This window comes from Manacus vitellinus, unplaced genomic scaffold, assembly GCF_001715985.3.
Source record: "Manacus vitellinus isolate BGI_N305 unplaced genomic scaffold, ASM171598v3 scaffold_44_pilon, whole genome shotgun sequence".
NCBI lineage: Eukaryota > Metazoa > Chordata > Aves > Passeriformes > Pipridae > Manacus > Manacus vitellinus.
This window is the reverse complement of record NW_021940565.1, coordinates 1029068-1041304: the sequence shown is the minus strand read 5'-3', so window position 1 is coordinate 1041304 and position 12237 is coordinate 1029068. Positions and strand designations below refer to the sequence as shown.

The following is a 12237-nucleotide window of genomic DNA, read 5'->3' as shown; positions in this document are numbered from 1 at the left end:
ATACCTTCAGTTAAAACTGAAATCAGCTAGTACAGCAGAAAGTTTTATGTAAAACAGAGTCTGGTACCCAAGGAAAGGAGTTACAAGTCAGAGAAAACACCCCAACAAACCCCCAAACTGACCATTTACAGGCAACCATTTCTCACTGCCACCCACTCCAGCCTGGGAGAGGCACAACAGCCACAGTTTTTGTGGGCCTCCCATGAAAGTTTCTCCTGACCTCCATCCCCACAGCCTAAATGAGGTTTAGCATAGTGGTTTATATCCACAGAAATGTGGGAAAACCCCCCTCTGTTTCAAGCAGTGAAATACTACCCACATAGAGAGAGCACTACTGAAAGCACTTCTGTTAGGGAGCCTGCAGACTGAGCAGCTCCTACAGAACTGCTGCAGCTCCTACAGAACTGCTGCAGCTCACTGCCAAAAAGCCTCGTGCCATGTAACTTCTGCCATGTCCCCACAGCAAGACAGGGCCAGCCCCTCGGTTATCCCACAGGGAAGGTGTGGCACTCACGTTTTCCGTAGGGCAGTACTGGCGTGCATACCACTCCTGGCTGTAGAGGCAGATGATGACTCCTTGGCCCAGGAAGAGGGAAGTCCACATGAGCACATTCCAGATGGGCCCTTTCCGACGGTCATTGAGGGTGAAGTTGAAGACCACTGGAAAGAGGTTGAAACCAGAAGCATTGTTCAGAGGCAAACCTCAAGAACCAAAGATCAACTGATTTCACTGGATCTTCCCCTCCCTTCATCTTCTTACTTCACCTCTGGAGCAACAAGGCCGCTCCATGAGGTCAGTATAGTGCAAGAAAATCTGATAATGCTTGGTAACAGAGCAACTACTATTGTTTGCCAACAAAGTGGCCCAGCTTGTGCCTCTGGGGATCAATATCTGTGCTACATGGGTGACAAGACATGGCAGAGGTGGCCTAGAGATTATTAGAGCCCTCTACCTCAAAATCCAAAATGAAATGCCAGAGCTCCAACTTCTAAATAGGTTCTTCCCCAATGTAGTAGCAGAGTAATACCTGTCTTACACTATGACTTTGGAGAGGAAGACCTACAACCTGCTGACACACAGCAATTCAGCTGCAGCTTGGCAGGACCAGCACTCTATCATATAGGGTTCTCTTCCTCTTCACTAATACCTTGTTCATTTAAGTCCAAAGCTTCAAAATTCTCTGTGTGTATGTAGATATATACCTACTGAGCTGAAGGTCACAAAAGTTGGACACACAGTTGCAACCCTGGGACAAGAAACAGTCCTGTGTGTTAGTGCCTAAAGAACAACTGGATCATTATCAGAAGGGTAAAATATGCTTTAAAAAAAACCAAAAAAACACAACAAACAAACCACCCACAGCCCACTCTCATACTCTCTTCCTTGGCACTTACCTCCAAAGCATGTAAACAGGCAAAAGAGAACTGGATAGAAGAAGCCAAAGCAGATGCTCAGGACATACTCATGCACAACAGCTGATACAGTGAAGACAGACAGCATAGCTGCTGCTCTGAACTTCTTACCAAAAAACTGGAAGAGAGGAGAACACCAAGTATTAGGAGCTACTCTGATGTGGGTTATGTTTGTTTGCTGCAACATTTATTCTTTTTTCCTGAGCTAAGAATGGCCTCCTCCAGCCAAGAGGCACATATGAAGTGCTAAGTGCTTTACAGAGCACCTTGGGGCTTAGGTGGTTTTCTTCAGGCACGTTTCTGGTCTCCTGCATAGGTTCTCAGATTGAGCCCACTCATGAAATATCTACCATAGCTCATCAAAACAGTAATGTGAGTTCTAGCTCTGAGTCAATCCCTGCATTCCTACATCTCAGACCCACATTTTGCGCACATTAAGGACTTGGAAATGAGCAATGGATCTCTCTAAAAAGCACAGTGGATATCAACAACAGCTGAGGTGAGACATTTTCATGCTTCTAAATGGACAGGGATGCTGCACCTTGACAAAGGTACTGTTTTGCCCAGTAGTTAAATGTTTAATTAACAAAAGAATACATCTGCTTGTTACTCACCCAAAGGAAGTCCCTGTAGGCATAGTAATAGAGCCAGTCATGCACTACCACGTTCCAGGTTCGGTAGTAGTTTGCATAGGATGTGGAATTCCACCAGTCCTGAAAGCACAGTTGAAAGACTATAAATCTAATTAAGTATAAACCATTCTACAGGGCTTTTCTAGGATGTCAAATTGAAAAATGCTGAACAGAATAATACCAAGCTAACGTATCAATTTGGCTATGAAAAAACACTTTCCATTGCACTTTCAACATTCTACTTTACTATACCAAGTTAGGTTTTAACCCAAACTGCAGGTGGCTGATGTGATAAAAGAACAAAAACAGTGCTAGTGGAGCTATTGGGTAGGTCTGGTGGCTGGTTCTGTTTGTGCACAGGGTGTAGCACCTTAAAGCAACTCAGACTGCCAAGCAGAAATCAAATCTCTTCTACAACACAGCAACAAACTTGAGCTTTAACAGCACAAAAGCAAAATCCCATGGATGTTTTGTTTGGTAAAACAATCTTCAGTTTCCTCCTCTTTCCTTTTCATCAGAACAATGACTTTTAGAAGCTTTATAAGCTACAGCTGCTGGTTCTTACCTTGTAGAACATCCTGTCTGCAAAGCGCAGCATCTCGGCAAATGCGTTGAGCCAACAGTGCAGGAATGCAAAGAACACCAGGAAAAGAATCAGTACACCTGGAAACAAGGGAGATGCAGACTGGTTTTGTAGTGTTTTCTCTCAGCTACAAGCAAGAGCACATAACACAGTCAAGGCTGTTCTTACAGGCACTGGCACAGATGAGATTTCCTGCTTTGTACAGGTAGCATAGAAGTGTTCCAGTTTCTCACCACACCAGGCCATGTTTAACCCAGAAAGCAACAGCAAGGCTGCCACAGAGCCCACAACTTTGAAGACAGTTAAATTCAAAGCCCAGTTTTTATTTTGTGCTGCTGATTCTGAAGTTTAACACTGTAAGGCTGAAATCTGTGCACAAGACCTCCTTTGCTGATCTCTGCCTGCCATGAATACATCTCACATGAAGCACTTCTCCCTCCCATCTCTCCCACAAAGGCAACAGTCACTCATGGATTCAGGCCTTACCTGGCAGAATGGAGTTGAAGATGCACAGGACCAGCCCTCGAAGATTGAAGGTTTCTTGGCTACTGTTGTGAAACTGAGGAATGCAGAGTCTCACAAAGATGTAGTAGGCATAGAAAAGTGAACCAAGCACCTGGAACAAAAATACCCAAAAGTCTGACTTCATAAGAGAAATACACAATTAACACATTACCACTTTCTAGCTCCAGGAGAGAACAGCAGCTGCCAACACAAGCCAAAATAATTTATTTTACATTGCTGCCAATAAACCTCCCTAAGGATCCAGGCACAAATTAAGCCACAGCAACCCCAGTAGCTCACTGGCAGCCAGCAGCAAAATCAACTTGTCTTTTCTACTCCAGCAGCTGTCAGTTCCTCCCAGTCCTATCAACTCACAAGCTATGACACAAAAGACATGTGCCAATGCCAGAGTGAGGGAAGTAGCCTGTGATCTAGGTCCAAGACAAGGGCAGAAATAATTGAAAAATACTTACTGTACTTAAATCTAATATTAAATCTTACTTTTCTTTCATCCCAAAGAACATTACAGGCCAAACCACCTCAGGTTTTCTCTGGCTCATGAACACATGTTCTGGATGCTGAGGTCAAAATGCAAGTCAGTGTTTAACTGCTCTGCTGGAAGGCAGGTGTGTGCTCTGTCACCCTCTTTAGTCCAAGAGCAAAGCAGCCAAAGGCCTGTTTGTGCTGCCCTTTTTTCCTTTTTTTTTTTACATTGTTTTGCTTTTTAAACCAAGAACACACTGTGTGACAGGAAAGGTTTCAGTCACACAAATCCATTGCTTGGAAACACATCCACAAGAAGCTTTTGAAGCTTATGGCCACAAACGTGAAGAACCAGTCAACCTTAAGCTCAAATAAGCACTGCAGGTTTGGACTCCAGGCCTCATTATTTCATAAACTGCTCTGAGTATCTGCAGGGAGGCAGTTGTGCCAGTGCACTACAATCAGGGTAAAGAAAGAAGGTCAGTGCATGGGTATTGCTCCACACACACACACAGAGCTTTTTTATCTGGAATAGAGTCTAAAGGCTTGTTTAGGTAAAGACTTTTAATTTCTTTTCTTTCTTTGACACAACCACTAGTGCGCCAAGATCACAGTTTCTTTTTTAGTCACTAAAAGGTATTCTTTTTCTGGTAAGCCCACACCAAGTAAAGAGTGATTTAATGCCAAAGGGAGAGCTGTTGAGCCACACAGCTCACATCATCTCCAAAAGTGCACTCTGCAGAAAGCTGCACTACTCACCTGTGCAAACTTGGTGGCTACGTAGCCCCATCTTATCGTGGGATTCCTAGGGAAAAGAACACATGATACCATAGCTAAGTAGGACCTCAAAGCAGCAAACCCCTCCCCTTCAATTACTGATTTTACTGTCCTGTTCTCTGAAAAAAGCTGGGTTTTGAATTCCAGAAATCTCAATCTCCTGACATCTAAGGGGATGTCTGCCCAAACTGCTGGTTCCTCGCCTTCAATTACAGCAATTCCATAAATGGAAAGGTATCTGGAGGGCAGCACTGCACAGTTACGTAGGAGGGGGGGATCTGCCCAACAGGCACGTAAAGGACTGCTGACCTCACACTGCCAAAGTGCAAGCCAGCAAGGTGCAGAAAAGTTTGGGAGTTCCCACTTCTAAAGGCTTCAACCTCTCCCCTCAAACTCGAGACAGGGCTGCTTATTAGCACCACATAAAACACACAAGCCTGTTGCAGGAACTGTCCATCACTAGATAATCTGTAGCAAGTTCTTTATTTGCTTCACTTCAACTGCGTTTCCCAAGGAAATAAAAGCAGAAGTGTAAAGTCAAAATACTATGAGCATTAGAGTAAGTTTCCAGGAGCAAGCCCTGCCCTTGCCAGGTTACTGGTTTAACCACATCTTTATGAAAGCTCTCACACATTAATTGATCACACCCAGGGATGCTTAATGTTGGCTTCAGTTTTCAGACTACTTTCATGTTCTATTGTTGCTCACATTACCTGGGATAGTTGTCTCTGTAGATGAGGGTGGGAGCAAAGAGGAAGTACAGGTACTGAGAGATTCTGGGAGTAGGTACTGTGCCTGGGAAGAGGGGGAAATAAAAAACAAAAAGAACACTTGGCAATCTTTTTGCCTAATGACAGTTCAGTCTCCCCAGTACCCTTTCACAACACAGAACCCTTATCACCTCAGAAACCTCAGTCTGGAACTAAAGGGATGGGATTTACAGAGAATAAAACAAGTAGACCTTTGAGATGGAGTCTCCCCACCATGAAGCCCAGTTAACAAGTGAGGGTAACTAACTAACTAGCTGCTAACACCTTGGTATCACATTTCCTTTCCTCTTAGGGAAGACGAAGCTGTAAGGCCTGTATCAACACATGGGTTCAGTTCAGCTCTAGCATGCCTTGCTTAAAGAGTTTCTATTCTACAACTGCTGTCATTTCAACTGGAACACTAAGCTGGAGGTGGGCTGGCAACCTCCAAATACTTTTTGCTCCTAAAAGCAGAAGTAGGGAGTCTATAGAACAGAGACTTCAGATCCAGAGATGACTTAGACCTGAACAACAGTCACATTCATAGCCTAACACCAAATGAAAAGGTTCAGGCTGAAATTATGATGCAGAGCCCTTCGACCTCCCCATCCCAAGTCACCTATTCAAATCCCACCTCTCCAGCTCATGAGGGCAGCTTAAAGTAATGCAGGGGAAATTAGAGCTGGCTATGCCCTGCTGTAAAATGAAGTAGGGCAAGTTACTCACTGGACTTGTCCTTCACAGAGGACAGGACTCTGGGTACATTCTCCCGGATGAAGGAATAAGCCTTCATAACAAGACGGACCTGGAAGGCCAAGAGATCAGCAGCTTAATACTCTCACTTTCCAATAAAGACTGGATCAAACATTTTACAGCAACACCTTCAACACCTTTTTCTGCAATTGACTCCTTCTAGAAGGAGTAAACAGTTACTTCCTCCACAAACAAGCCTGTTTAACTGACATGAATTTAAAACTCTGCAAAGTGAAACTTGCAGTAACAATCACGGCTCAGGAGGGTCAAAACATCTCATTTATGCTCACAGGATCACCACATACACAAGGACCCTGAATAACACCAGCAAGTCACTAACCAGCTAACATTAACTTAAAATCAAAGGGAAACCCCCTATCCATTTCAGGAGGCCAGGATGTTTCAATGTCTTGAAAATAAATCCTTGAAGCCAGATGTGTTGTACAGCAATTACCACTACCTGGGGATAAGGTGGTGCCACATTAAATAGTGCACAACTGCAGAGCAGGGTTTTTTTTTTTTCTTTAACACTGAAGAGCTAAAAGGAGGGCCAATCCAAGGTTAATTCTTAAAGCTACACTCATCTCTGACCATCCTTCTTTTAACCTGATGGTCTGACCAGATCACTTTTGTATCCTTCCCCTGTTCCCCACCACTGCAAAAAAAAAAAAACCAAACCCCACATTCAATGAAGTTCTGACTGCAGAGCAAAGGCACTTGTTTCTTGGGAACAGAAATGGAAACAGGAACCACTTGACAACTGTGTTCTTGCTTTTTTTGGGTTTTGTTTTTTAAAGAGGAATGTTACAGCTTCCTTGTGAACTATGGCACAACATGTTCCTAAAATTTGTTTCAAGCACTTAGCATCCACAAGACAACTAGAAATAAATGGAATTTCAGCCCAGAAGTAAAAAAACACAGTAAAATCTTAAATAGAGGGTAAAACCCCACAAGTGGTTTCCAGGTCAAAATTTAGTGCACCGTCTACTCTTTCTCAAGTCACAGACAAACTCAAACCACAGCCCTGGCTTACTTTAACAATTAAAAGTAACATTTTAGGGAAAAGGACCCTTTCCATTTTGAAAATGAAATTCAATATGTCCAAAGATACAGGGTAGGGACTTACCTGCTCCAGTATGACAATAAAACGGGAAGCTGGAGGCAGGGCATAGGCTACAGCAACATAGGTTGGTCCAAAGCCAAGCCCAGCTATTTGGAAAAGTGTGAACAACATCCCATAGAAGAAAGAGTGGATTGCACGATGGGAGGAACTGCAGTAGCCTTGGGCCCACCAGACAAAAAGGTTGTACGGAATGACAACTGTGGCACTGAACATGCACAGCCAAGTACAGAAGACAACTGGGAACTTTCCAAAAACGAAGACCAGGAGATCAAATCCTAGGACCAGCCTAGAAGGCACAAGGAAAGACACAATATTCAGTGTCCATTGTTTGATTAGAAATACTTCTCGTCCACTAAGTGGCTACAAAACACAAACCTTCCAGATCATAATTGTTTGACAGTTGGGATAGAAGTGACCATGGCAGTAGCAAGATTTAAGTGACCACTCTCAAGTATGCCAGAAAATAAATGCAGGACTCATGCCATCAGGGCACATAATTAAGCCCCACAGGGCTTAATTAAGCACATCTTTAAGATCAGCATGTGCTTTAAGAATATGCTCAAGCTCATCCCTGCTAAGAACAAGCACGTGACTAAACAATCCAGTGCTGAACCAGGGTCCAAAAGAGCTTTTGGGGAACACTCCCAGGATGTGGCCACTGAGAATCAGTTCTTCCCAGGAGTTTAACACCTAAAGAGGCTTTTTCCCCACCTCTATAGGCATGGGGTATTTTAACAGGCACCGCTCAAATCTAGTTTAATCCTGCTTTGTGAGATCTGTGGGCATTCCACATGGATTCAGTTTAGAAGTTACCCAAAAGGCTCAGGATCATTAGATAGTCAGTCCAAATATATCCAACTGGTGTGCACCAGGTACTTCAGTCCATTATTCAAGCTTAATACATAAGGACATAAACAAAAGGATGTTCAGCTTGACTATCACAGTCACCAGAGCTAACTCCTACAGTAAGCAGCTCTTCTAAACTAAGATCAGAGGAGATGATAGCACAGAGTACACCAACAAAAAGTATTTGCTCTCATGTGGTAGCTCAATTGCAAACTGAATCCAAATGACCAGATCTAGCTAAAGCCACAGCAATTTTTTTTTTTAAGTAATCAGGGATTTTAGAGGTAAATACCAATTCTCCCAGGTGTCCATACACTAGTAAGTTAGGATCAGCTAAACATTCAATGGCACATAAGTCTGTTCTTATACCCAGACAAGGGGGACAGTGATTATAATCAAGATACAGCTCTGGTTTTGTACACCAAAGAGCAGATAATCAGCAAGATAAACACATAATCCTCCTTGTGTACATGAGATACAGCTTGCCAAAACACCATTTAAGCAACAACCAAGTGTGAGGAAAGCAGTCTTTCACAATTTTTTTCCACAACTGGCTACCTACAAAGCACTATCTTAGCAGAGGCTGTGCCAACATCCTTGAGATTTTTCCCCAGGAAAAACAAAGTTCTATTTTTATTTAAGCACAAGTACAGTGTTCCAGAGCTGTCATTTTTAAACAGAGGAAGGACTGCTGAAGTATTTAAAGTTTCTCTAAACAGAGTCCTTCTTCAAGCAACACAAGCAGCTGAAAGTTACCTTCTCATTAGAGATGTTCGGCTAAAGTAGTCCACATTCCCTTTTGCCAGCCTTGTGATGAACTAAGCACATTAGGCCAAAGTGTGCTGGCCACAATTCCCATGTAATACATCAATTTGTAGTATTTTCCTAATATCCAGCGATCCAATTTGAAATGATCATACCCCCTCAACAGGAATTCCAGCATATATTCCATGTCAAGTTGAAACCCCTCTGTCCAACAACACCCAAAGGAAGGATTCCCCCTTCTTTCTGCACCATTCTGCTACTTCCTGTACCTCTGGAGCTCTGGAAGCATTTCCCAACCCTTGTCCCTGTGCTTCCAAAGCACTCCTACCTTCCTTCATCAATGAAGTCTACTAGAAGTGTACTGAGGATGAAGACGATGAGGAGAGCGATGAACATGTGGTAGATTGTCCGGATGTGACTCACTTCAAACAGTTCACTAAGGGAGAGAGGAAAATTAACGTACAAATTGGGCGCCAGTCCTCAGTTCATCCTCAGACAAAGGATAATTAGCCATTATCCCTGTGGGATTGAGAGTGCTGTAATTAAGGTTTACATTTGGGGAAGCCTGCAAGCTATAGTACAGATGTTTTAGAGAGAAACAGAGAAGTTTGAGCAGATTAGTCCACATGGGATTGAATGTAAGGCTGTGGGTGGTGGTGGGGAAAGCACCCCAAAGTACAGGCTCTTTAATTTGCTATCAAGGGTATTTTCACTCAATTTGATGGAAAATGTGAAGTTACTCACTCCAAGAGGGACCTCCTGGCAGTAAAGATCTTCCCGTGTTCTGGAGGGGCCCTCGAGTTCCTGCAAAAAAGGAGGAGAACATTTGAGACAAAAAAGGAAATAAAGCCTCCAGGAAACATAACCTTGTTATAGGAACAGTTAAAACTGGCTTACTTGGCTTTGTGCAGTTCCTTCTCTGAGCAGGAAGCTGGGAAGAGGGAGGCTGGAGAGGAGGAATCCAGCAGCGTCGATTTTGCCACCAAGCTGTTCACAAACTCTGTGAAGTGACTGTCCACCTCCTTCATGAAAGCTGGCTTCAGTTGCTGACAGAGTAAAAACAGAGCACGAAATCGTTTAGCTTGCTGGATACATTTTCATAAAAATATTTATATTCCTGTTTATCCCGGCGCAGGACAGAGCAAGGCATCAAGAAAACATTCCTGCCAACAGTTGGAGCCTGCTTGGACAAGATCAGGGGCTCATCCTGGCCTGTTCACACACCTCAGGACTTTGAATAACGTTTATTCAACACAGAGAAACAAAGTAAACATACTGATCTTCATACACATGTCTGCAGTGGCAGGTGTTTCTCATATGTTATGGTGTCAACTGAAAACATGACTCCCAGAAAACATTTCTCAGTTTTAACCACAGGTATATCCTTAGTGCACAAAACTGGGAACCAACTAGTTCAAGAATTTGTGGGATTAAATATTCCAGTTCAATCTCCTACACTCCCTTTTCTTCTCACAGCTTTATACAGGTTGTCTTCTCTATTAAGAGTCAGTTATGTCAAAGTTGCACCATTTATGGCCTATTCATATTTTTCATCTCTCACTTTAACAAAGGCAACTTCTGAAGTATCCGGTTCACTAGAGACCTTGGCTTCTTCAGGTGCATGAAAAACCATAGATAAGCATCTCCTTCACCATTTTTTGGCAAAATGCAGTGATACAGTGCAAAAAAAAGGAGCTAATCAGCTGTGGATAAAGCACAGGCCATCCTGGTCAAAGCCTGCTTTCTTCACCTGATAGAGCTTCATTTCTAGAAAGAAAAACATTACTTAACCCTCCAAATAATAAGTTATACAGACAAGGGCTACAATTCCTCTTCAAAAGGCAGATTGTAAAATGCCAAGATGTTTTCATATCCCTTTTGTCCTGCCTGAATCTAGTATGTGTAATTAATTCCTGTATTTTCCTGTCTGCAATATAGTTCAATCTGCTATTCAGTCTCATAACATGAACTTTCAAAGACCTGATCTCCCAAGCAGTTTTTTTAAAACTCGATGCATTTAGGAGAAACTTAATGATAAAAAGTTCAGTTACTTATTTCTGCACAAAGTGCCACGCTGAGCTCTGGATTCCTTTCTGTTGTGGTGCAAACTCTCTTATTACATACAGAGAGGACCCTGAGATTTGTGAAGTGGTTTAAGAGTTATAACTTATTTCAAACATAATTTGCATATTGTTTTTGGTTTTCTTTATGCAAGTGTCTACTAGCAACACTTATCTGACCATCCTTTGCCTGGGATTTTTCCAGTTTGCCTCCAGATTCAAGGTCCAAGTCTTCCTACATGATAATTACGTATTATTTTATCTAGTTTTCCCACTGCTCAGCTGCTTAAGAAACATTTGTGTTTCTCTGACCACCTTCAGAATTCCCCACTCCTTTCTACTCTCATAAGGTTGCAAAGTAAAAGTTTCTGGAGAAGAGAAGTTCCGAGAGAGACTTCAGAGCAACTGTCCAGTATCTGAAGGGGCCCACAGGGAAGCCAGAGAGGGACTCTTCATCAGAACTGTAGTAACAAGACAAGAGGGAATGGGTACAAATTGAAAGAAGGGAAATTTAAGTTAGATATTAGGAAGAAATTCTTCCCTGTGAGGGTGTTGAGACACTGGCACAGAATGCCTGTGGCTGCCCCACCCCTGGAAGTGCTCAAGGCCAGGCTGGACGAGGCTTGGAGCAACCTGGTCTATGGGAGGTGTTGCTGCCCATGGCAGGGGGGCTGGAATGAGATGGTCCTTAAAGTCCCTTCCAGCCCAAACTACTCCATGATTCTATAAAACACATGATCAGATCACATATTCTTACAAAATGCTCCTGTCTAGTGCAACAACAGCCAAGAAAGCAAGTTTAACTCTCTGGCAGAAAATACAGGACAATCTGAAGTAAGCCCACGTAAAACCAGAAGACCCTGAGGTCAAGGTGGATCAGAACTCTCCATTCCTCCTGTTCCACTGTAGTCAGATCCAGAGAGATCTCTTGAAACAAATGCTGCAGTAGGTAAAGGAGCAGACTAATATTTAACTTCAAAAAACATTTTCCCTCTGTTCAGCAGCTTCCAGTATAGAATAAATAAACTTCACCAGTGCTTAACAAAACAGAAGCTCTTAGGATCTGGCTACTCTTAGATATTGCTTTTCTGGGAGGCAAGAGATATGGACTTGTTCCTTTACAAACAGGAGGAAAAAACCCAAATATTGAATACTTGGGAATACAACCTGTAACAGAAGACAGTTGTGCTCTCTAGTACAGCCTAATTTTACAGCATGCATGCACATATCCCTACTAAAAAAGCCAAAAGAGAAATTCCTGCTCCTCTTGGAGTGCTCAAATTCCTATGCCAAACAAAGCACTATTCATTCCCAGCAAAACAGTGTCTTTTCTTTTTTTTTTAACAGTGTCTCCCCTTTTTTCAGCCTAATCTCTTCTCGGGAGAGTTTAACATGGTATTTTCCTTGAAGTACCTCTTCTCTTTAGCTGGCACTCTGCTGAGGTTGCCTCCTCCAGGGCTGATACCAACACGTGCAGGTGTTTGGACTGGGAGAGCAGGGCATGAGTTCTCAATAGATTAAATAAAATACAACTAAGAGTACAGACACT

At 42.9% G+C, this 12237-nt stretch overlaps 1 protein-coding gene across 2 annotated transcripts in view; it reads right to left on the bottom strand.

Annotated features, from left to right (window-relative positions):
- The window catches only part of SOAT1 (sterol O-acyltransferase 1), a 28877-nt gene that overhangs the window by 3452 nt on the left and 13188 nt on the right, over positions 1 to 12237 (bottom strand). For both annotated transcript variants that reach the window (XM_018079099.2, XM_018079101.2), the window contains 12 exons: positions 9526 to 9674; positions 9373 to 9432; positions 8957 to 9064; positions 7021 to 7303; positions 5868 to 5946; positions 5106 to 5187; positions 4375 to 4420; positions 3115 to 3244; positions 2611 to 2708; positions 2028 to 2126; positions 1396 to 1531; positions 515 to 660 (listed from right to left, as the gene is read on the bottom strand). In XM_018079099.2, the coding sequence (XP_017934588.1) occupies positions 515 to 660; positions 1396 to 1531; positions 2028 to 2126; positions 2611 to 2708; positions 3115 to 3244; positions 4375 to 4420; positions 5106 to 5187; positions 5868 to 5946; positions 7021 to 7303; positions 8957 to 9064; positions 9373 to 9432; positions 9526 to 9674 (1416 nt within the window). The remainder of the gene's footprint in view (positions 1 to 514; positions 661 to 1395; positions 1532 to 2027; positions 2127 to 2610; positions 2709 to 3114; positions 3245 to 4374; positions 4421 to 5105; positions 5188 to 5867; positions 5947 to 7020; positions 7304 to 8956; positions 9065 to 9372; positions 9433 to 9525; positions 9675 to 12237) is intronic.